The sequence below is a fragment of the Martes martes genome, assembly GCF_963455335.1.
Source record: "Martes martes genome assembly, chromosome: 2".
NCBI lineage: Eukaryota > Metazoa > Chordata > Mammalia > Carnivora > Mustelidae > Martes > Martes martes.
Genome location: NC_137889.1, coordinates 177,150,308 through 177,176,342, shown reverse-complemented (window position 1 = coordinate 177,176,342; position 26,035 = coordinate 177,150,308). Strand labels below are relative to the sequence as shown.

The window sequence follows — 26,035 nt, the reverse complement described above, 5'->3', positions numbered from 1 at the left end:
TTGGTAATGATGATAACCAACAATTTCAAAGCATGTCTTAAATTGAAAAATGCTTTGGCAAACCAATGTGTAAATTTGAAATTTTTGTCTCCATTTTACAAATCTGCATATTGAACTCTGAGAGGTTAAGTAATTTGTTTACACTCACATATTTAGAAAAGTACAAGAACTGAGAATAAGTAAATAAAATGAATAAATAAATAAAACATTTATCTCAAACTACATTTCCCTTTTTACTAATTTCTAGTAAGTGAATAAGTATTCACTTTTCTACTTATAAGTACCAGCTTTATTCTCCACAGGGAGCTACACCAAGATAGCTATCATATTTTGCTACTTAATTTGATTTCTCATTTGTCTCCTAAACAACCTGTGTCATACACTAATCCTTTAGTCTCCTAGATTGTTCTCAAACGTCATAACTTTTCATTTGTTAATGTTCCTCTTTATGTAGGAAAACCAGAATTAAAATGTACAAATGTAATTTCATTACTTCAGCATTCAGTTTAAACTTTGTTTTCCTTACTCTTTAAATAGGCTTTTATCAATTTAAATTTTGATATGCATTTACATAAAAGCTGTGGTGTTTTGACTTCTTTTTACATGGACTATAATCATTCCAATCCTTACTTTTTCTGTCATTGTATAATTATTTTTGTACAGCTGAGTAGACTTTCATTTCTGCTTAGGATGTAGAAAGCTGCAATGAATGTCGCTGCTACCCTAAAAACAAGAAAAAGATTAATAATCTACAAAATCAATACTTTCTTTGAACACATCAGACTACTAAGGTTAAAGGCAAGTACATAAACCAATTCCTAAAGAGGACAGAGGGGACACAGAACAGTTCCACTTTTGGCAAAGTTTAGAAGAAGGAGATCACCATACAACTGAGTAAGAAGAGATAAAAAAAAAATAAGAAGAATAATTACAGGTAAACTCAGGCAAACACACCAGTTTGGAATAGCTAGGGTCCCCCAGATAAAACGGGAGTCCCTGTTAACTAGAAAGCTTTTCTTAATAGCACTTTATTTTTACAAGGAAGTTTGAGGACAAGATAAAAACAAAACAAAACAAAACCAAAAATGGAGAAAGTTATTTTTTGTGTGCTGGTGTACATGAAGTGATAGGAGGCCAGAGGGTGACATGGCGGTGACAGGCTCAAAGCCCTGACTGCCTTCCTGGACCCTTCTTTCCTGCAAACTAAAAGACAGCACCACTAGGAAAGAGGCAGCAAACAGTTTCACATCAGGATACAGAAAAAGACATTGCTTCTGGAGGAGGAATAGAATAGCAAAAACTTCTACCCCTGAAGAGAGGAATAGGGGACTGAGGCTTAAAATTCTATGTATTACAAAGCATACATCTAGTATCACTGGGAAAAGACAGGAAACTGTCCCAAGACCAACCATATATAGAAGGAAGAGTTTGGCTGCCAAGAGGAGGAAGAGAATAAAGCACAGAAATTTCTACTCCAAAGTCTAGTAACACAGGGTTAGTCAAGACTGAGACTGGACCAGGGAAATAGCAAACCACCATCTGTACACCGCAGGTAGTTCAAGCAGCAACAGTCTGGCACTTGAGAAAAGACAAAAATGTATAGAAAGATCCTACTTGGGGTGCAGGTGTGCAAAACTGACTAAAGATGGAAAAGGAGCAGAAACACCAAAAAATGTCTAGCACTGTACTCCTTGCCTTATATACAAGGTAACAGCAGCCCAGTGATAGAGGGATTTGAAAATTATGTATCTGTATTAGCCAGGGCTCTTCAGAGAAACAGAATTAATAGGGTATGCATATACAGATGTGTAGGAAAAGATTTACTATAAGAAATTATCTTATGCTATTACAGAGACTGAAAACTCCCATGATCTGTTATCTCCAAGCCGGAGGCACAAGCTGGTGGTGCAGTTTGAGTTCAAACCCAAAAGCCTGAGAACAAGGAGAACCAATGGTGCAAATCTTAATTTGAGTCCAAAGGCCCAAAGTATCACTTTCAGCCCCAAAGTTCAAGAATCAGAAGCATTGACGTCCAAGGGCCGGAGAAGAGTTATGTCCCAGCCCAAGCAGAGAAAGCAGATGAATTGTGCCTTGCCTTATTCTGCCTTTTTGTTTTATTCAAGTCATCAACAGATTAGATGATGCCTACCTGCATTGGTGAGGGTCGGTCATCTTCTCTACTTAGTCCACCAATTCAAATGCTGATTTCTTCTGGAATGATCTTCACAGACACACCTGGGAAAAATGTTTTATCAATTATGTGGTCATCCCTTAGTCAAGTCAAGTTGATATAGAACATTAACCATCATAGTATCCCTGAAGATACCAATACCAATAACAAAACCCAAACTGAGTTCAGCTATGAACTGAGTAAGCACATCCTCTACACTAACAGTATACCTATTTCCAATAATAAATATTATTTTTAGTCTTTGTCACTGTATATACAATGCCTGATATTTACTTAAAAATTGAGACACACAAAAATGTAAAACAAAATATTAAAATTATTTTCAAGAGATAAAGCAATCAATGAAGTCAGACTCAGAAATGGCCTAATACTTGACTATAAGGTAGGGACTTTTAAATAACTAAAATTAATATTACAGGATCTAGAAAAGGTAGACAATATACATGTATGAGGAAATTTAACAAAATATAGGCTAACTTAAGAAAGTAAAATAAAAATGCTAGAATTTTTAAAAAACACTCTTGGAGATGAAGAATTCCTTTGACGGGTTTATTATTATATTGACACAAAAGGAGAGAGAAAAGAAAAAAGAGAGAATCCCAAGCAGAGAAACAATAGGAAACAGGCAAGCATATATGTAATTAGAGAACCAGAAGGAGGAGAGAAAATATTTGAAGAGATAATGGTGCAGAGAAAATATTTGAAGAGATAATGGCCAAGAAGAGCATAGAACTCCTATCAGCATATATGTTAAGAGAACAAACCAAACCCCACCTACCTGGACCTATCTTATTCAAAATGTGGGGAGAGAAATAGAAAAAGAAAATCTTGAATGCAATCAAAGGAAAAAAAGGAAACTTTATATACCAAGAAAAATACAGAAATTGTCTTAAATGTATTGACTAGAAATAATGCAAGCCAGATGACAATTACTTGCCTCATTACACCATTCGAGGAAACAAAAACAAAAACAAAAACAAATGGAAAACACAAATGTACATAAAAGTATATCCTCCAGGGGGTGCCTGGGTGGCTGCATCACTAAGTGGCTTCCTTTGGTTCAGGTCATGATCCCAGGTTCCTGGGATCAAGCCTCACATAGGGCTCCCTGCTTGGTGGGAAACCTGCCTCTCCCTCTCTCGTTCACCCTGCTTGTGCTCTCTCTCTGTCTGTCAAATAAATAAGATCTTAAAAAAAAAAAAGTGTATGTTCCAGTATTGTTAAAATAGCAATGATCCCAAATTGATTTGTGGATCCAGTGCAATTTCAAATAAAATCCCAGCAGGGTTTCCCCCCCCCCACGGGGTGGGGGACAAATTGGTTTTGTTATAGATTGAAAAGTTTATTCTAAAATATTTATAGGTATGTAAAAAACCTAAAATAATCAAAGAATTTTTGAAAACCAAGAATAGAGTAGAACTCCCAATAGTTGGTGTCAAGATTTAAATCTACATTAATCCAGATAGTTTGATATTGGCATAGGATAGACATGAAGATCACTGGACCACACTAAACAGTCCAGAAATAGGACTACACATTTATTAGAAATTAACTTCCACCAGAAAATGACAAAAAAAATCAATGGAAAAAGGATAGTCTTTCCAACAAATGTTGGTGCACCAATTGGATATCTACACACACAAAAAAGATTTGATGCATAATTTGCAAAATAAATAAAAACTAACACAAATTGAATCATAAAATTAAGCACAAACCACAACTACTTCTAAATAAGTCATATGAGAAAATCCTTTTGACTTTGGGATCAGCAAAGTGTTTTTAGACAGGACACACAGAGCAGAAACCATAAAAGAAAACCAAATTGATAACTGTACTTCATTGAAACTAAAAATTTCTGGTCTTCAAAGAACTAAAGGATATAAAAAGACAAACTACATAATTGGAGAAAATATTTACAAATTTTATACAGGCATACCTCAGAGATACTGCAGGTTTGTTTCCAGACCACTGCAATAAAGTGAGTTAAATGAGTTATTTGGTTTCTCAGTGCATATAAGTTATGTTTATACTATACTTTAGTCTACTAAGTGTGCAATATCATTATGTTTTAAAAACACAATATACATACATTAATTAAAAAATGCTATGTTGCTAAAAAAACACTAACCATCATCTGAGCTTTCAGTGAGTTTTAAACTTTTTACTGGTGGAAGTTTGCCTCAATATTGATGGCTGCTGACATCATGGTGGTGGTTGTTGATGGTTGGGTGGCTGTGGCAATAAGACAACAAGGAAAAAAAGGCAACAATGAAGACTGCTATATCTATTTGTTCTTTTGTGGACAATTTCTCTGTAGCATGTGATGCTCTTTGATAACATTTTACCCACAGTAGAACTTCTTTCCAAATTGGAATCCTCTCAAATCTTGGCACTTTTATCAGCCATGTTTATGTAATGTTTAATTGCTTTGTTGTCATTTTAACGGTCTTGGCAGCATTTTCACCAGGAGAGAGGAAATCTCAAGCAGACTCTGTGCTGAACACGGACCTAGATGATGTTTCAGTCTCAGGACCCTGAGATCATGACCTGAGCCGAAATCAAGAGTTGGGTGTTTAACCAACTGGGCCACCTAGGTGCCCCAGAAGTAGATTCCATCTTAAGAAACCACTTTTTTTGCTCATCCCCAAGAAAGAACTCCTCACCCATTAAAGTTTTATCATAATATTATAGCAACTCAATCCTATCTTCAGGCCCCACTTCTCATCCTAGTTCTCTTGTTACATCTACCACATCTACAGCTACTTCTTCCACTGAGTCTTGAACCCCTCAAAGTTCTCCATAAGGTTTGGAATACACTTCTTCCAAACTCCCGTTCATGTTGATATTTTGACCTCTTACCATGAATCACAAATGTTCTTAATGGCATCTAGAATGGTGAATCCTTCCAGAAGATTTTCAATTTACTCACCATTAGAGGAATCACTATCTATGGCAGCTATATTCTTACAAAATATATATTTCTTAAATAATAAGACTTTTTTTTTCTTATTTATTTTTTATTATGTTAGTCACCATACAGTACATCATTAGTTTTTGATATAGTGTTCCATGGTTCATTGTTTGTATATAACATCCGGTGCTCCATGAAATCTGTGTCGTCCTTAATACCCATCACCAGGCTCACCCCCCCCCCCCAATAAAAAGACTTTAAAGTTGAAATTACTCTTTGATCCATGGAATGCAAAATGGATGCTGTGTTAGCAGTCATGAAAACATTAATCTCATACATCTCCATCAGAGCTCTGGAGTAACTAGGTTCACTGTTAACAAGAAAAAAAAAATATATATATATATATGATTTTTTTAAAGATATCATTTTTAAGTAATCTCCACACCCAATGTGGGGCTTGAACTCACAACCCTGAGCCACATGCTCTATCAACTGAGCCATCCAGGCACCCCTGAGCAGTAATATTTTGAAATAAATCTTTTTTCTCAGCAGCGGATCTCAAGAGTGGGCTTAAAATATTCAGTAAACCATGTTATAAACAGATGTGCTGTCATCCAGGCTTTGTTGTGTCATTTACAGAGCACAGGCAGAGCAGACTTAGCATAACTCTTAAGGGCCCTAGAATTTTTGGAACGGTAAATGCACCTTGGCTTCAACTTAAAGTTACCAGCTGTATTAGGCCCCTAACAGGAGAGTCAGCCTACCCTTTGAAACCTTGAAGCCACCATCAACTTGTCCTCTTTAGCTCTAAAAGTCCGAGATGGCATCTTCTTCCAATACAAGGCTGTTTCATCTCTACTGAAAATCTGTTGTTTAGTGTAGCTACCTTCATTAACTATTCTAGCTAAATCTTCTGAATAACTTGCTGCAGCTTCTCCAACAGCACTTGCGGCTCTACCTTGCACCTTTATGGTCTGGAGATGGCTTTTTTTCTTAAACCTCATGAACCACCCTCTGCTAGCTTCAGACTTTTCTTCTGCAGCTTCCTCACCTCTCTCAGCCTTCACAGAGTTGAGAAGAGCTAAGGCCATACCCTAGATTAACCTTAGGCTTAAGGGAATATCGTGACTGGTGATCTTTTATTCAAACCAGCCAAACTTTTTCCATATCAGCAGTAAGGCTGTTTCTTTCTTATCATTCATGTGTTCACTGGAATAGAACTTTGTGTTGGCTTCAAGAACTTTTCCTTTGCGTTCACAAGTTGGCTAACGGACCCAAGAGGCTTAGCTTTCCACCTATCTTGGCTTTTGACATACCTTCCTTACTAAATTTAACCGTCTGTAGCTTTTGATTTAAAGGGAGAGACACACAAGCTTTCTTTCACATAAACAATTAGAGACCATTGTAGGGTTATTAACTGGCTTAATTTTAATATTGCTGTATCTCAGGGAATAGGGAGTCCTGAGGAGAGGAGGAAGCAGGGGGGATGGCTAGTTGGCGGAGCAGTCAGACCTACACAATATTTATCAATTAAATTTGTCATCTTATATAGGCATGGTTTATGGTTCCCCAAAATAATTAAAACAGTAACATCACCATAACAAATATAATGATAATGAGAAAATTGAAATATTTTAAGCATTACCAAAACATGGCACAGAGACACAAAGTGAACAAATGTTGGAAAAATAGCACAAATGGACTGGCTTGATGCAGACTTGTCACAAAACTTCAATTTGTACAAAACATGGCATCTATGAAGCACAATATGTTTATATCCATTAAAAGGCTTGTATGAACTCTCACAATTCAATAATAATAATAACAATAATACATCTACTAAAAGTAGAAAATAATTTAACAGACTCTTCTTTATAAAAGAGACAAGGATTGCAAACACACACACTCAGGAAGTTCAGTATCATTGTTTATTGGGGAAATGCAAATGAAAACCCAAATGAGATTGATTACATACATATTAGCATGGCTAAAAAAATGGCAATGCTTAGTGTTGACAAGGATGTAGAACCGCTCTCATACATTGAATTCAGGAAAGCAAAATGGTACAGCCACTTTGGAGAGCAATTTAACACTTCATGTACAATATTTAAGATGCACTTATTATGTATATAACATAATATAGATGCAATATGAAAATGATATCAATAATATAAATAATATACTATAATAATATAATATGCAACCAGGAAGCCCCCTCTCAGCCATCTAGCTGAGGGAATGAAGACATATATACAGAAAAAGACCTATTTACAAACACTTATAGCAGCAACTATATGCATGAAGAAAAATTTGCACCAACTGGTAAGTGAATAAATAAATCTTGATATAGTCACACAATTAAATATTGTTTAACAATAAAGGAACATAATATTGATAACACCTAATAAAACAGAATCATAAATTTATTTTGGAAAATGAAAGACACAGACATACAAGACTGCATACTTTACAGTTCTGTGTATATTACATTCTGGAAAAGGCAAAGTATAGAGGTAGAAATCAAGTCAATGATTTCCAGGGCCAGGCCTGACATGTACTAACTACAAACGTACATGGGGAAACTTTGTAATAATGGGAGTATTCTACGTCTTCACAGCAACAGTGGTTACACAATGTATCCATTGGCTAAAACCTGTGTAACTGTACACCTAAATAGAAAATTTTACCATTTGCAAATTACATTTCAATTACCATGATTTAAAATAAATTAAATAAGTTTCTTTATATTAATTTCTGCATCTACGTCTTTCAAAACTTAGTTCTGCCATTCAGCATATTAGTAAGCTTTGTCTCCTAGCTCATGTATTTCACTGCCTTGCAAAAAAGAGCTTTTAATCTCTCTTCAAGGTGACATTGATCAATTCAATCTATAGTGTCCTTATTTGGTTGACCAAACAACTTTAAACCCACAAAGACTGCAGCTACTAGACAGATTGAAGTAACATGGACTAGAAGGACAGCAAAACTATGACCTTCCTCGGCCCTGTCAGCAGAAAGTTCTTGCAAGACAGGCAACTGAACTTTAGAAGAGGGTTAATGTTGATGAAGTTATCTCGAAGTACCAATTTCTATCTTGAATTCCTTTATGAAAAACAAAACAAAACAAATCAAAACTTCTGTGGCATTCCATGTGTAAATTAATGTGGATAAGTCTTACTGTCTGACTTTGTTTCTCGATCACACTTATCCTTTTTATTCTAAGGATATATGAATTCATGGTAATTGCGCTATGCTTAAAATTTAAGTAATGGTGGTGGTAGGTCTAGAGGGAAGATCAGCATACGTACAAATCAATAGCTATATGGGTACTTTAGGCCAATAGCTCTTAACTTTTGAGTGAAGGAAGCAAGGATCCCTGTAGGTAGTCCATATTTGCTGAATCAATGAGAATGAGGTGAAACTTCTTCCCAGAAAACAAAACAAAACAAAACATATATTTTATTTGTGTAAAAAGAAGTTCAAGAGACTGTGAATCCCGTCCACCCTTTCATTATGAGGTCATCAAACCCTAAGAGAAGGTTAACTATTATAATGGTTTATAAATACTTCCTAAGTTCTTGGAACTATTTTAACATTCTTGAGAAGGTGATAAATTCAGTAAAGCAGTAGTTTACTTGTATAGTCACTGAACAAATGTGTATCAATTTCATTTTGACGTTGTATTTAGTGATTTTTATGCAGGTTCTCATAGCCTTTACTTATGTATCTACTGAGAATTTTCTTTTATATATATATATGTATGTACATATATATATATATATATATTTTATGAGAAGTTTCTTAAAAATACAAATTTCAGGATTTTACCTACTGAAACTCTGAATCAGATTGTACAGAATTTCTATTTTTAAATGCTCCACTAGGTTCTTCTGTTAAATAGACAGGTTTGGAAATATGGTTCAAAATTAGTAAATCCTGTGTTACTTTTCAATATTTTTATTAAGGCACAAGATTATCTAACATATTCTTTATGTTAAACTTCTTTTCAATGCAAAAAACTGATGATGATAAATTTATTTCTAAGGACCATGGCAGTAAATTCCATGCCTTTATAGCAATTTTAAATATTTGTTCTGGGCAGAATAATTTATAGATGCCTTTAACAATAAGGAAGAAGCCATTACCAAGTGAAATATTGACTTTAAAGAACTAATAATATAATAATAAAATAAAATATAATTTTCAGAGACTAACACACAGATGTTCATAATTTTTGATGGGAAAATATCACTGATATTAATACTACAAAGACCCCTAAGAATCAGCACTATTAATCAAATATTAAATATTAGAGAAATATTTAAAATACGCATATATGTTTGGAAATTTTTTCCTTCCCATCTACTCTACTTATAAAATATTTTAATATAAATTTGTTTCTATATTTTTTGCCTTATAATTTGCTTCAGAAATTAATTTTCCATTCTCCTGGACTATGCCACTTCCCTGTATATCCAGACAAATATATTTCTCTTCTTTACCCTTGAAATCTGACACAATTTTCCTGATAAACTTTCAAGTCTTGTTTTGCTAAAAAAAAAAAAAATGCAGTATACATAATTCTGAAAGGCTCAACTTGCACCAAATCCTTGTACCGTCTCTATTTCTGATAAGAAATCTCTCCTCATATTAACCCTTACATATCCTATCCTGTATACCTGTCTTTAACAAGCCTCCAATTCTTAATTATGTTCTTATGACTTAAATATTGTTCTCATTTCTATAGTATTTACCCTTTTTGATTCAACAGTTACAGTGTGCCCACTATAGCCAGATATTAGGAATACAAAGACAAAAAGGAGAGTCTCTGCCATAGAGAGTTTACCATTTAGTGACAGACACCATAATATAAAATACAAACTACTATAAATGGAATACAAATACAGTGTAGAAGTACAGAAAAATGATGATGATTGCTATGTCATGTGAGATCTGCCCATAAAGATTTTACTTCAATACTGTGAATCAACACATTAGACCTTATTTATTTTCAAGTATTCTTGGAGACTTTGTAATTTGGACCTTTCACTTTTGCTAAAAATGAGTCAGCCCTCTGTAGAATTTTGTGGTTGGGACCAAAGTGACTAGGTCATCAGGCATAGCAATAGAGAGAGGGAAAACTGTAAACTGGGGTGTTTTTCACAAACTCCCATCCTGACAACTCAGCTAACTTGAGGAAGAAAATGGCATCCTTGGAAAGGTCCTATTTAACCAACTTATTCCCAGGCAGCTAGTTAAAGCCCTTGGGAAATGGTACCATATTGGGAACTAAGTATTAGTATCTATTATTAAAAAGCTGGGAAATTGTTTAGACACCTGGGTGGCTCAGTCGGTTCAGTGTCTGCCTTTGTCTCAGAAATGATCCTAGGGTCCTGGGACCAATGGAGCCCTAAATTGGGCTCCTGCTCAGCAGGGTGTCTGCTTCTGCCACTCCTCCTTCCCCAACTCTCTCTCTCTCTCTCTCAAATAAATAAGTAAAATGGATATTAAGGAGGACATGGATTGTATGGAGCACTGGATATTTTACGCAAACAATGAATCATGGAACACTACATCAAAAACTAATGATGGACTGTATGGTGACCAATATAACATAATAAAAAATGTTTAAAAAAAAGCTGGAAAATTGTAAGTCAGACTATATTTGTTGAATCTATGCTGTTGGTATTAGGTATAACATTCATTCCTGCTGCCATGGTCACTTTATGTGAGAGACAGTTTGTAAGGACAAGGGTGGTTGGGAAAGAGGCTGAAAGTCATACAACATATCATCTTGTTCATGTGATAATAAACATCTTATTCTGCTGAAACTACTCCTTGGTGAGCATTCACAGATGGATCAAAAAAAATCTTGATATTCTGTGCTCATTCAGAGACATCTACCTAGATAGCTCTTCTGTTTCTTCTTTGTCACTATTTTTCCAATGTGTTCCTTCCAATCTCTGATTTTAATCACAACCTATGAATCAGTGTGGATCCTGCCTCTGACCATCTCTCATTTTAGGGGAAAAAAAAAAAAAAAAGAAATCAACAGAACAGGTATACTATTCCCAAGTTCTGCCTACTGGGAGGCCTTTTTTTCTCCACTTTATTTGGAGGCATCATGAAGTGAAATGACAGAGTTGCTGTTGTCTACTTTGGGGTGCTTCTAGTCAATCCCAGAGAGCCACTCGTAAGTGAGGCCTGATTTTTTCCTTTGTCATTTACTAGTCATAGGAAACTCCTAATGGGGTTATAAGGATACTGATTGAGAGAGAGGGGCAATGGAGCTGGATTATGGGCAATAGATGTCTGAGCCATTTGCTCATGTGTCTTAACCTATGCCTTCAGGTTTCACTCAAGTCTGATCTCATGTGCGTTGCTTTCATTTGATGACAGACTTCTGCCCCATGCCCAACGATCCAATTGGTGAAGGGTAGCTCAGGTTGTATGATAGCTAGGTGGCTCATGGAAAGTGTTCATTCTCTGCTACAGACCAGTAGCAAGCCAGAATCTACTTCTTAAAACAAGATAATAATCTGAAGAGAACGGCATTGCTTTGCTCTAAAATCTTAAAAGTCTACTTTGTGATTCACCAAGAAGAGTTTTTCCATCAGTACCATACATATCCCTATCTGCTACCATCATTTCGAACATAATTGGATTTGTAATATCCTGTGGCCCAAGTGGTAGAGCAGCTTATGCAATAATCTAAACTTATTGCTGAATTTTCTCTTTTCTGAGTCCTGATAAAAAATGTTAAAAACCCTAATAAAGAATAGACTTTAAGTTTACCTGGAAAATGGGTTGGAGTGATAAATCTGAATAAGGAATATGTTGCCTCCAAAATCCAGAGACATTCTCTTCCTTCTTTAATTATAGGAAGGACTTGATACAGCAAATTTCCTTTTACCTCCAAAGGGATATTAGAACATGTCCAGGACATTGAAACCCTAGAAATTTCATTTATGTTGTAAGGCCCTGAATTTTTGTGGAATTCTTTATCACTTTCAGTTAGCATGTGTCTTATCAAGGTGTTTAGAATAGTTCCTTCTTTTTTCACCAGGTCCAGCCACTATGAAGTCATCAATGTAATGGAACTGTATGTTGTCTTATACAATTAAAAAAAACACAACAAAACTGAAGTGCCTTTAGACTAGATGATATCCTTAGGACAGTCGCTAGATTTAGCTCTGAGGTACTTCAGCAACGTGTACTGCTGACCCTCTGCTAAAAGTCAACTTCTAATGTTTTCACCAATAAAATATCTGCCAAATACCACATGTCAGGGGATTGTGGAAACCCCAGCAATGAAAACACATGATAACAGCTCTAACTGGAATAATTACCTACTTAGGTATTTTATAATCCACTGTTATTCTTTCACATCCATCTGCCTTTGGCATAAGCCAACTAGACAAACTGAATATGTATGTCGCAAGAAGCACTACTCCTTCACCTTTTAAGTCCTTGATGTGGTAGAAGTGTGGTATTACATCTTGCTTATTATGTTGGTAGATAAAGGTAGTTCTATGGCCTTTACTTGTGTTTTTCTCTACTAGTCAAGGAACTAATCTGGTTTTCTGCCAGTCACTGAGTCCGTGCTCACAACCATGTATTTTATAGCTGGGACAAAATCACATGGTGGGTTTAGGTGCACACAGGCCTACTCTGGTAACCGAACCATACATCCAGTTATCTCTATAGATGTCTACTATGGCTACTGGACTACATTGCATTTTGGATTTCCAGGAATTTCTTGTCAGTTAGAACTAGGGCCTTAGAGCTTCACTGTCTAGATAAGCAACTTCTATGATACATAGTCACTCTGATTAACATTGGCCACATTTCTTGGAGGAAGGCTAAGAGGTAGATTTACAGAATAAGTTTTTGTCTGTGTGGCCATAATCTTTTTCAAGGGAATCCAATATCCCCTTTATTAAGAGACTCTGGGTCCAGAAACTGTCTCAAGAGTAAAAATAGGTTGAGGGGCTTGGACTATCTTGTGGCAAATCAAATGATATCCTTCTTCACCAGATGTAATGTTTTTCTGACTATACAAATCAGTAAGATTCTATAGACTGACCACCTGCTTTAGTTCTAAGGATACCATGATCAGTTGACTAACAATGAGGACCTCTACAGATCAAACCATACTGATTACTGTACTGCCTATACTTTCCATTTCTGTAACCATACCCACTTCAATTCTTTTTTTTTAATTTTTTAATTTTTTTTAAAATATTTTATTTATTTGACAGAGATCACAAGTAGGCAGAGAGGCAGGCAGAGAGAGAGGAAGGGAAGCAGGCTCCCTGCTGAGCAGAGAGCCCGATGCGGGGCTCGATCCCAGGATCCTGAGATCATGACCTGAGCTGAAGGCAGAGGCTTAACCCACTGAGCCACCCAGGTGCCCCCCCACTTCAATTCTAGTGATTAAGTGCTGTCACTCAGTTCCTGTTGTCCTGGGGTTTTATCACACCCACTGAATATAGGGAATCCTGGGGTCCCATTATCCCCATTGGATTTTGGGAATCAGTTCGATGGCACCATTTACCACTGTCATCCCTGGCCTATAGGTAATAGCTACCCCAGAATTTTTCTCAGCTGCTGGAGCTTCCTTGAGGAATACATTAAGACTAAGGAAGTATCCTTGGACAAATTGAGGTGCATAGATTAGAGTTGGTGAGTGGGACAAATCCATGCTAACAACCATTTTGTCCCAAAACTTTGGATACTTATTTTTCAGTATCACAAATATTTTAACGTCATCATTCCTTACCTTTTGGTAAAAGGTTTAATCAACCATTAAAGCAAACTGCTACAAATACTCTCAGCCCCTTGTTTAGCATATTGAATCCAAAATCTTTGCTTAGTACATGGGCTCATTTAACACATTTTGACAATCCAACATTATAATCCTTCCACCATAATTCAAAAAACTTAGACTGTATACTTATAAAGACTTCCCAGATTTCTGTCAATAAAAATAATCCTTTTGGCATGCATGGCACCTCATCACACAGCTAAGAGGAGACTTGAAGGCTATACATGGTTTCCTAGTATTTACCTGTAGTTGCTGTGTTTTTTGCTGAACCAAGGGCTACAGTGAGACAATAGATGGAGGAAATAAGCACGTTGAAGGACCCCTGGACCTTAATGGCCATAAGAAACTATATTATTTTTTAGCTGCTAGTCAAAACGACACAAATAGACAAAATGTGGTCTATAAACTGGATGTTAAGGGAGTTAGGTATTGGATAAGGCCATTCAAAGATGCTCTGGGGCTACTATTTCAATGTCAGTCCTGCCAGCAAGGCATTTATTAAAAATAAAATATGTTAGACTATATGAGTAATTGATATAATAAAGCTCCATCAAGACCTTTAGGTTTTTCATTAAATGTCAGGCTTTGATGAATCTCCAAGGGCTGGATCTCTTTCCTATAAGTGTCTCATATCCTGAACAGGACTATATTCGTTTGAAACATGGCTGCTTGAGGGTCATTCTTCAAAACTCTTTTCCACCTTTGACATTTTTATGGGCTGGTCCTTTAAAATAAAATATGAAAGATTTTCACAATAATGATGCCCTAGTATGTAGTCACTGAAATAACAGTGTTGGTTAACCTGAGAGGGGAGAGGTGTCTTGGCAGACATAGGGATGATTTCCTTCAAAGCTGAGATCATGACTTATTGGTCATCTAAAAGGCGATACCACATAGCAGGTCAAACACATGGGCTCTGGAACCTGAACCTCTAGAATTAAATCTCAGCTCTACCTCTTACTTGTTACATGATGTGGGGAAGTAAATCTCTAGTATTTAGTTTCGCCACTACAAAGAAATTGTAGTAGTAAATATCTCCCAGGATTGTTATAGGCTTTCAATAAGTTAAGATATCTAAATCATTTAAGATATCCAATGTTTAGAGAAATGCAGGACTGTATCATTTTTAGTTCTTGATATCTTGTACTTCTTTGTCATGTCTTCTTTATTTACCATAATTTTGTATTGATCATCAAATAATAATATCAACAACAAATATTTCTATATTATTTAATGATTTACAAAGAGTAATACTAAAGTTATTTTTTTAACCTTCATATCCATTTTGATAGGAGTAATTGTCATCTCTATTTTCTAATTAAGAAACCTTAGGTTAGTGAGATAACTGAGAGATGTCATGGCTTGCTAAAAATCACAAAAATAATTAATGTAGACAGGATTTAAATTTATGTGGCCTAATTTTACATTCCATCTTTTTGCAAATATAACTTAATTATGTGACTTATGATGTTTACAAGGTTTATTTATGTAATTCCAACTTTCATGTACTTTCATTCCTTCATTCATTTATTCGTTCAGAAAATAGCTCTGATGAGACAGTATACCAGATATTGGGGACAGTGAGCAAAAAGAGGAAGAAATAAAATATTTTGTTATCAAGGAGTGACAGCCTAAATAACAGATAAAAAGTAAACAAATGTTTATGGAAAATATGTTTAAAAATGAAGATATATGCAATTTACATTATAGGGAGCTCAACAAAATGCTAGCTCCATGAGAGCATGAAACAGATTTGTTTATTATGGCATCTTTAGTGTATAGAAGAATGCTCAAAACCCTAGTGCTTGGTGACTATTTCTTATATCAAATAAATCAGCGAATTATAAAATATAGCAAGTGAAGGAAAGGAGGAAAAGTACTGAATGCTATTGGGTGGCATAATGGAGGACTTAATTTAAATAGGGGACCTGGGGCTTGCTTGAAAATGTGCCAGTTAAGCTGACTGAAAAGAGGACAATAACCAGTTGAAGGGTGAAGGGTGAATGGAGTGATCCAGGTATGGGTAAATCACCTGCAAACCCCAAAGGTATCAATGAGTCACAACAATGAAAAAACCAAAAAAGGGTCGTTCTGGCTGGAACAATTTGAAGAAAGGAAAGGGGTGCTAAAATGGAGTAGGGAGAGAGGGAAGGACCAGAAACCAGAGGGTCTCAAAGGCCATAATACAAATATTACAGTTTTGTCCTACAATAGGAAACCATTGAATGATTTGCACAGAACAGAATTAATTTCTACCATCTGGTAATTTTATAAAAAATACATCAGAGGTTGGTATGATTGCAAATGGAAGATGTTTTAGTAGTCCAAGTAAAAGATGACTGCTTGGATTAATTGGCAGTAGAAATAGAAAGAAGTTGGAAAACGATAATAACAATTGCAATAATTAAGATTAACTTAGCACTTACTGTGTGCCCGTCACTGTTCTAAGAGCTTTATATAAGTTGACTAATTTCATTTTTCAGCAATCTTATGGGAATTAAGGTATTAAAAATGAGTAAGATTCTTATTCTTACACAATTAATAGTAGACAATCTTAAGTTTGAACAAGGACCTTCTTATTTATGACACTGTGAGTCACTGCAATCCATTTACACTGGATAGACTGGAGGTAAGATCTGGGATAGACTGGAGATAAGATCTGGGAAGAGTTCATAATATATTAGATGATGTATATATCTAGAAAAACTGTGAGGTTTCGGTTTGACTAGTTGGACATACATGTCTGAAGCCCAGTAAAAATTCCAGACTTACAATGTGATTTGAAGGGAATCATTTCCTTTTTTATTTTTTTAAAGACTATTTATTTATTTATTTATTTATTTTATAAAGAGTGGGGAGGGGCAGACAGAGAGGGAAAGAACAAATCTCAAGCAGACCCCCTGTTGAGCACAGAGTCTGATATGGGACTTGATCTCACAACCCCGAGATCATAACCTGAGCTGAAATTGAGTCAGGTGCTTAAAAAACTGCTTAACCAAGTGCCACTTTCCTTTTTCAAAACTTATATATAAATATAGATAGATATAGATATAAATATAAATATAGATATAGATACAGAGCTCAGGAAATAGATGAGTTTGCTGCATGTGAGAGTGTGATGCAAAAAGAAGTTGAACTGATATTTGAGCAACATTGGGACCAGATAGATGGTCCCATGTAAAGATGTAAAGATGTAGTAAAGATATGTAAAGAAGCTTAAAAACAGCTAAAGATGCATGAGGAAAACCAAGAAAGCATGGTATCATGACATGTGTGAGTGCTTTAAGAAGGAGGAAATGGCTCACTGGATCAAATGCTGATGAAAGATCATACAAGCTGACTAAGCAGAACGTCTGCTGGATCTAGCAAAATAGAGGTATTGGTGTCATGGGGGCAGAAGGCAGACCATAGAGTTTGGTGAGTGATGAATGTTGAAGAAGTAGGGAAGGATGGCTATTAATGGGAGAAAGTTATAACCATGGAAGACAGAGTGGGAAATGACATGGTTAATATGTATATATGCATATTTTAATGTTATACATGAGCATATTTGCATATGGGTGGGAAAATCAGATAGAATGGAAAATATGGAAGAAACAAGAAAAGTAGAGATAACCAGCAGCAGAAAGCCGTATTAAGAAATTACAATACTGGGGTGCCTGGGTGGCTCAGTGGGTTAAAGCCTCTGCCTTTGGCTCAGGTCATAATCTCAGGGTCCTGGGATTGAGCCCCACATCAGGCTGTCTGCTCAGCAGGGAGCCTGCTCCCCCCCACCCGCATGCCTCTCTGCCTACTTGTGATCTCTGTCTGTCAAATAAATAAATAAGATCTTTATAAAAAAATTACAATACAGAACCAAACAAAAAAATGGGATGGACTTAGGGTTAGAAGCTATAGATCCATTGCCATCTGCCACCAAGGATCAGCTTCTGAACTCCCTCTCTTGGCTGCATTTCAGAAGCCACATACAGGATTCAGGAGTTTGAACAGATTGACAAGAGTCTGTGCCTTCAGTCTTGAAATCTCTTTGTGTTGGCTCTCTCTTCTGTTTGATTCAAGTAATAACTTGATTATATAAATAAAGATGACTTGATTTGTTAATTTTGATCATATTGACCTATAAATAGAAGTAATTAATTCTCATGGTCCCATGGGAAGAAATAAAATAAGCAACAAAATCTAGATTTCATCTACTTAGAGATGAGCACTTGAGACTGATGGTGTTGAAGAAAGATCCCTTAAGGGCTCCAGAAATATATAAAGGGATTAAAGCCATTAATGTGTTTATTCATTTGATTTTACATTGAATACTTATTTATTTTGGAGACACTTATTGTCTATTACTTGCTAGCCACTGATTTGGGCAAAGGGGGTGATGAAAATAAATGAAATCTCTGCCTTCATTGTGCTGCACTCTAGGGAGAGAAAGGTAAAGATACACACACTGTAATATGAGGTCTGATAAACACTATGACTCTCTTTAGTATAAAATTTAAAAGCACAAAACTGAAGGTTTGAATTGCAATCCAGATGCTTTCCAAAAATGGTAGTATATTGTATGTTACACACATAACGTTGTTGCTTTAAGTAAATAGAGGACTATAAGCACATGTAATTTAGAACTGTTAAGTATAATCCCTGCTGATACATAGTAAACATTCAGTAGGTTTTAACTATTATTATAGGACAGACTATACAACAGACTAGAGTGAATAAGCAATAAGGGCTTTGGGGAAAAAGATGAGCCCTAAATTTAATCAGGAAGAATGAAAACTAGGCAAATGAGAAGGAAAGGTCTCCTGAACCAAAGGAGGAGCATCTGACAAGACAAAACAAGTATGATACTGAGGAATAAATTTAGGAACCTGTTATTGTCTTGACTGAAGTACAGTTTGTGGCCATCTGAAGAAAAGTGCTTTGGGAGAACTAGAACAGGATGCTAGTGTCTTCTTGTTTTGGAGAAGCCAGGTATCATGATAAAGTTGAGGGTGGGGTGAGAACAAGTGTCCACCAACACTCTCCACTCCCCCTATTAGACTATAGCTACTAGAAATAACTACTTGATGACAAGCATTTTGCTTAGGGCTGGAGTAATCAGTTAGATTTGAAACCTACTTTCAGTGAGTTAACCACAGTGACATTTTTTAAATTTTTGTATTAACATATAATGTATTATTTGCCCAGGGGCACAGGTCTGTGAATCATCAGGCTTACACATTTCACAGCACTCCCCATAGCACATACCCTCCCCAATGTCCATAACTCAGCCACCCTATCCCTACCCCGCCACCCTCCAGCAGCCCTTTTTGTTTTGTGAGATTAAAAGTCTTTTATGGTTTGTCTCCCTCCCCATCCCATCTTGTTTCATTTTTTTCTTTCCCTACCCCCCACAACCCTCTGCTCTGCCTCTCAAATTCCTCATATCAGAGAGATCATATGATAATTATCTTTCTCTGGTTGACTTATTTCTCTCAGCATACTACGCTCTAGTTCTATCCATGTCATTGCAAATGGCAAGATTTTATTTCTTTTGATGGCTGCATAGTATTCCATTGTACATATATATACCACTTCTTCTTTACCCATTCACAACATTTTTTAGTAATTTCTAATATACATGTACTGTTTAAAGTGATCCCATATATTAATCCTTTTAATCCTTAAAACAAGTCTATCAGCTAAATATAATTCTTTTTTTAAAAGATTTTTATTTATTTATTTGACAGAGAGAGAGAGAGATCACAAGTAGTCAGGGAGGCAGGCAGAGAGAGGGGGGGAAGCAGGCTCCCCGCTGAGCAGAGAGCCTGATGTGGGACTCAATCCCAGGACCCTGAGATCACGACCTGAGCTGAAGGCAGAGGCTTAACCCACTGAACCACCTAGGCACCCCTATCAGCTAAATATAATTCTTATTTCCTTTTTATAAGTGAAGAAACTGAGGCACAAAGTTGTAAGTCTTGTTCACCATTTTATCCTTAAGGTCAGGCATAATGTCTGACATCAGAATTTTTCAATACATATCTTTAACAAATAAATTAATAATGGCCAGATGAATCATGTCAAAACCTGACTTTTGGGGGGCCAGGGTTGCACATACATAATCAGGTCACTGTCTCACTGGTTATATTATGAGATGATTATAGGAAAATGATTCTCAAACTTTCTGATGCCTGATTACTTCCAGAGGTTCTTCCTGAAAATCTTAATTCATTAAGTCTGGACAGAAGCCCATGAATCTGCATTTTTAAAAAGATTTTATTTATTTATTTGACAGACAGAGATCACAAGTAGGCAGAGAGGCAGGCAGAGAGAGAGGAAGGGAAGCAGGCTCCCTGCTGAGCAGAGAGCCCGATGCGGGGCTCGATCCCAGGACCCTGGGACCATGACCTGAGCCGAAGGCAGAGGCTTTAACCCACTGAGCCACCCAGGTGCCCTGAATCTGCATTTTTACTAGGGAATCTCAAACATTTTATTCTAAGATATACCTGAACAAATTCTGGGAAACAGAAATTTCCTGTGCACCATGAGTTGATAGTCATTGCAACTAAATACAAAACAAGTGATGGTGGTTGTAGCTCAGACTATCAGAGGAAGGAGGAGGGGAATTGTGACTTCAAAGACAGTGTAAAGGAATTATCAACTACGGTGGTATCTGGTTACCTATCTCCTTCATACATATTTCAGGGCTTCTCAACTTCATTTTATCTACAATTTGAACTTTATAATTCTTTGTCGTAGGACAGCTTTCTTTTGAATTTTAGACTGTGTAGCAGCAACTCTGGACTCTACCCCTGGATGCCAGTGACTTACAACACCCCCCCCCCCCAATTTATGACAATGGAAAATATCTCCAGATATTGATAAATAGCTCATGGGGTCAAATGACTGAAGTTGGAAATGACTGCCATAATGGAAGACAGAGAGCTTTCTGCAGTTCCTCACCTATAGCAATTTCTGGCCTCACAATCTGGAATTGTGCATGACACCTGATCTGTTTTCTCTTGAGTGTTTTCCTGTGAGACACTATGCTTTGTTTGATAAGTATAGTATACTTACTTGGCTTTTTCTAGGACTCACAGTGTATGTCACCCCTCCAACCTGGTTTATTAAATCAAATGAAACAGAATATCAGGGTCAAGACATGGCTGATATTCAAAATAATTATTCCTTCTTCAGGTTCGGGAGGGCTCAGATCCCTTTTACTCAGTTTATGGGGAATTATAATTAACAATGGCAGCAGAATTGGATTAGATTTCCAGAAGATATATAGTATAGAAAGAAAAAAAATCAAAGAGATAGAAATAGATAAAATTGCTTGAAAGAAAGGAGTGAGAAAAATTTGAAAATATTTCAGCATAAAATTGTCAAAAATCTAGAGTTTGGAAAATACAGGAAATTTCCCAGTCTGGAAATTACTCCAGGCCTTTATCTTCCGTGAGAGTAAATAGGCAATATGTAATCATGCAAGGGTATATCCTTCACCCTTCCTCCATTAATTTCACTTAACTGTTCTCGGCTTCTTTCGGTTATATATGAGAACAGTAACAGTGAAACCTTGTTAAGAATTTTTGATGGAAGAACTATCGAATACTATTTTATAACACTGTGCAGTATCATATCCCCATTAAAATATGCAAAAATCTTACCTAATCTTAGCATAATGCAAAGAGTAACAAAGCAAGTGTTTGCTATTCACTACATACCTCTAGTGAATTAATTTCTAGTTCCCTAGCTAATCAGATCAGTGAATTAGTGTGGGCATCCAATGAAACAGTTAAATAGCTATACAAAGCACATTCTTAATTAAAGCAGAAAAAGAAAATCCACTCAGATTTATATTGACTTCAACTTTTAACTAAATTCATTCACCTCAGAATCTATTATAATGAAACTTTATTGTTAAATAAATTATTTGGTATGAGTTACCTTGACTAACATGCTTTGTTGAAGAGAATAATGCTGCCTAATTAATGTCTGGTATGAGGAGAAAAACAAGGAGGTCAATACTATTTTCGGAGACTAAAAAGATGGAGAATAGAGAAAAGCCCCAGCACTGCACCGTTATTCTGGGCCAGGAAATATCTGTAACCTTGTTACTCCCATCCAGTTCCTTTAAGTGATTTCAGAAGATAAGGTAGCAACAGTTACTCTATGCTTATGCACAAACACTGTTTCTTCTGCCCTGAATTGGAGACAAATACTCTCTTTTTATCTGCCTGTTCACCCTGAAACTGGTCAAGTGCAGGTGGTTGTGGGGTAACTAATGAGACAACCAAAGACCCCAACTCTTTGGCTTCAGTGGGAAGTGGGAAGCAGGGATTGAGGAAGGCATAAAGGCAGAAGATGGCTGGGCAGAGACAGCCTGTTTCCTACAACCAGCACCACCACTGTCTTGCCTCTACAGTTGTTCAAGCTGCCAGAGGCTTCTGGTTGCCATGGCAACTGTTGGGCTCTGCTGCAAACTCAAAGCAGAGCCTCTGAAGTTAGGTACCAAACAGGGGAGCTCAACAAACGGGAAGGCAACTGGGGAGGGAGCAGAGAGCAGGGATTACCCATGTACTAGGTCTCAGCTCCTGTGGCTAAGAGGACCATTTCAAAATAGAATTTTTCTTTATGTTTCTGTAAAATGAGATAGTTCTTGCCAGGCATTATTCCAGAGCATGATTTAGTGCCCTGAGAGAGGAGACTGCCAATCTTTTCACTCATAAAGGCAGCGGAAGGGGGGTGGAAACGTGATTATCAGGAATGCACCGAGCCCGCTCATTCATTCATTCAATTAGATATTCAGCATCTCCTGAGAGCTCATTTGTGCCGGGCACTGTGCCAGGTGCTGGGACTGCAAAGCGAAATGAGACAACGCCCAACACTCAAAATTAACAACGATAATTAACAAAAAATTGGCAGAACCTTCGTGAGCCTGGGGAAAACAGATTAGGTACTGTGTAAGCTTGCCACGGGTCTCTCTGGGAAGGCAGACTCAGAATCCAAACGCGGGAGAGAAAGAGGCAGTGGCCCCCGAAATAGTGTCAGGCAGGAGGGAAGGCCAGGGGGAAGAAGGAAGCTTCTTTCCCCAGGGAGGGAATCTGTCAAGGCCACTCAAACGTTTCTCTGAGGCTGAGAGAGAGAAGAGGTTTGTTTTTCTTTTGGGAAAAACGGAGCCCTTTTCCCCACTGGGCTCGATTTCTAGTAGGAGAAGCCCCGCCTCTTTGGGCCGTAGATTGGTCCAACTCTTTTTCAGATAATTTATGCCAGCATCCTCTGTGTCTGATTGGCTCCCCGGCTCAATTCCGCTGGGAGTCGCATCCTACCTGGCTGGGAGGTGTACTGCCGTGCCACACTCATCCCCACCGTACGCTCCTGGCTGGTGCTGAGGTGGGAGAAAAAGTCCTAGCTTGGAGAACTGAGCGGAAAAAAGCGATCCTGATGGGTTCTTGGAAAGCTTTCCTCTTCTCTCCTTTTCTTCTGTGGAGTCAAAGTAGAGTGGTGAGGCTCATGTTCTTGTTACTGACCCTGCATCTGGGAAACTGGTGAGTAAATTCAGGGACTTAAAACTATTCTTTGGGATCAACCCCCTTCCCCCTCATTTCTTTTTCTTTTGGAAATCATTCTAAGTTAAGCAATTTGCATTTCTCTGGGCACAAGCGCAATATTTTACCACCGTTTTATTTTCTGGTTAGATACACTTATTTTCAGATAGGATGAGATGAGCCTATGTGTGAAAGCATGGCAGGCAGTTCAGTTTTGGATTTGTTTTGTTTTGTTTTGTTTTGGCTTGTTTGACTTGGCACAGTTGAAACTAGTAAAGGTTCAGTTCCTAGGAGGGGGAGTAGAAATGATTTTGGTACTAAATTTAGTCAATGAATGTCATTGATGAACTTTCTGGATAATTCTGCATTTTAAAGAGAAAGTTATTTTAATGACTTGTTACACAACATGATATATATGATGCTTTTCTATAAGTAAATATTGCTTTTTCCCTTTGTGATTATTATTATTATTTTGCGATTCTGGAAAAAACCAAAGTTACATATGGAGAGAGATTATAAAAATGTCTTAAAAACCAGGGTTAAGAGGGTGTTATATTTAAGTTAGAGATGACATGTGTATTTTATTGAGCTATCTGAATAATTTTTGAATGTGTGTGTGTGTGTGTGAGTGTGTGTGTGTGTGTGTGTGTGTGTGTGTGTGTGTGTGTTTGACAGAGAAAGAGAGACAGAGAGACAAAGAGAGAGACATTAGCAACCCAAGCCTCCAGTTTAACAGGAACAGGATCTGGGCTCCTTTGGCTGTAATATCTTCCAAAAAAACTTTGAAATCATTCTGATAGAAAAATAAAATGCCCAGGTATTGCACCTGGATATAAGAGTAGTGGTTGAAAGGAGTTAAAATATATTAAGACACAGACTCTGTCATGGTCTTGGACATACTATTCACATCATGTAACTGTGTTTTATATGAATGCACATTTAACATTGTATTATTGTATTATGTGATACTGTTTAGAACTCAAGAGTAAAACACAATCACTATGCAGATGGAAACAAGTCTTTATAACTACTTGCATCATTACTAAAACAAAATTATCATGATTAATTTTACTACATAGCTAGAGTGAATATTTTTGTCATGATCAGCAGATAGAACAACTATATCTTCTCTCCAAAAACAGAGAATGGATTAAAGTATGCTAAGCAATATTAGACTTGCCAGAAAATGTTTGACATATGATTTTTTAAAGTATTACAGTTTTAGTCTATTTACCTTTCTCCCTAGAAACTTAAATTTATTCTGCATGGACACAAACATACTCCTGGCTAATTATTTCTTGTATATAAGTCATATCGTAATCACTTATTTCTTTGTATATATTGTAAAATTATAGAAGACATTTGGGCTGATCATGTGTAAGTGTTTTCATGCATCTTCATAATATTACAAATGAATCTGTATTCTCATAAGTAAAAACAGATTTACCCAGTGGGTTTCTGAAATGACAACCTGTATGCTCCTTTGCCATTATAACTGCAAGTTTCCCTTGGAACCTAATAGACAAGCTGATCACTGAAATATCTAAAACAAAGCATCTAAAGAAGTAATAAAGGAATAACATCTTTTGTTTTTGAGGATATTTACATTACAATTTTCATAATTGGCTCCAGAACTCTCTTCAAGCTGTTCAGAGGTAGTTATGTAGTATAGCTGACACAGATGGGTTCTGGAAGTCTGGAGACATGATCTGTGTCAAGAATCCTTACCCTCTTTAAACACTTAATTCATCTAGGAAATGAAGGGCAGTAGATCATTTATGATTTCTATAAGTTTTCATTATCAATATGTTTTAGATTTGAACTAAAACATAAAACAACTCAATGGTTGCTCTATTGGTTTTTCTTTGCATTTTTAAAGAGTAAAATTCTAATTGGAATTCCATGTACTTTTTTTTTTTTTTTTTTTTACCATATGGAAGAGTCAGTGAGAGAGGTGTTATGCAGTTAAAATAGATAAATAATTGATTTTATCATAATAGTGTAAGTAATTTGGATTATTCTGGCCAATCAATAAAAGAATATTCAAAAATAAATCTATATGTTTCTGTTATAATTAGCTGTCAGGGCCTCCATGATGAGAGTTTATATCTTCACTTTAAAGTAGCTACAGTTGTGGTGAAGTTCTTACTCTATTAATATTTAGCTGGAGATAACTGGTGTCAACATGTATAAACCAGTTACATTCATATTTTCATCTCCCTTTCTCCTTATTTGGAAGGGCCTTTCTTTTAAACTAATCATAAATGGTTCTGTATATAAGACTTTTGTTGTCTTATGTTGGTTTCTAAAATGAATCTTCAAAGTCACCTATTTGGGAATTTACCAAACTGGAATTTGTTATTTCTTATATTTAATCAGAGACAATAGCTTGTTTCCTCATTAGTTTCCATCAAATGCATAAAGGAGAGACACTATTGATTTTTATATTGCTGAAGTATGAAAGCCTATCCTATTGTTGTAACTGAAAGCTACTCATGGTTCCTGTGTTTCATTCTCCGTGAGGCTCCATGGCATCTTGAGAAGTTGGTTAAAATTTCTTAGCTAGATTTGACTTATTT

At 36.5% G+C, this 26,035-nt stretch overlaps 1 protein-coding gene across 2 annotated transcripts in view; it reads left to right on the top strand.

Annotated features, from left to right (window-relative positions):
* Positions 1 to 23,174: 23,174 nt before the first annotated feature.
* GABRG1 (gamma-aminobutyric acid type A receptor subunit gamma1) overlaps positions 23,175 to 26,035 on the top strand; it is a gene marked incomplete at both ends in the record, with an annotated part of 68,307 nt that continues 65,446 nt past the window's right edge. The window contains one exon of one of the 2 annotated variants that reach the window (XM_080796820.1): positions 23,175 to 23,456. In XM_080796820.1, coding sequence (XP_080652946.1) covers positions 23,353 to 23,456 — 104 coding nt within the window. The remainder of the gene's footprint in view (positions 23,457 to 26,035) is intronic. The other variant, XM_080796821.1, reaches the window with a different exon arrangement.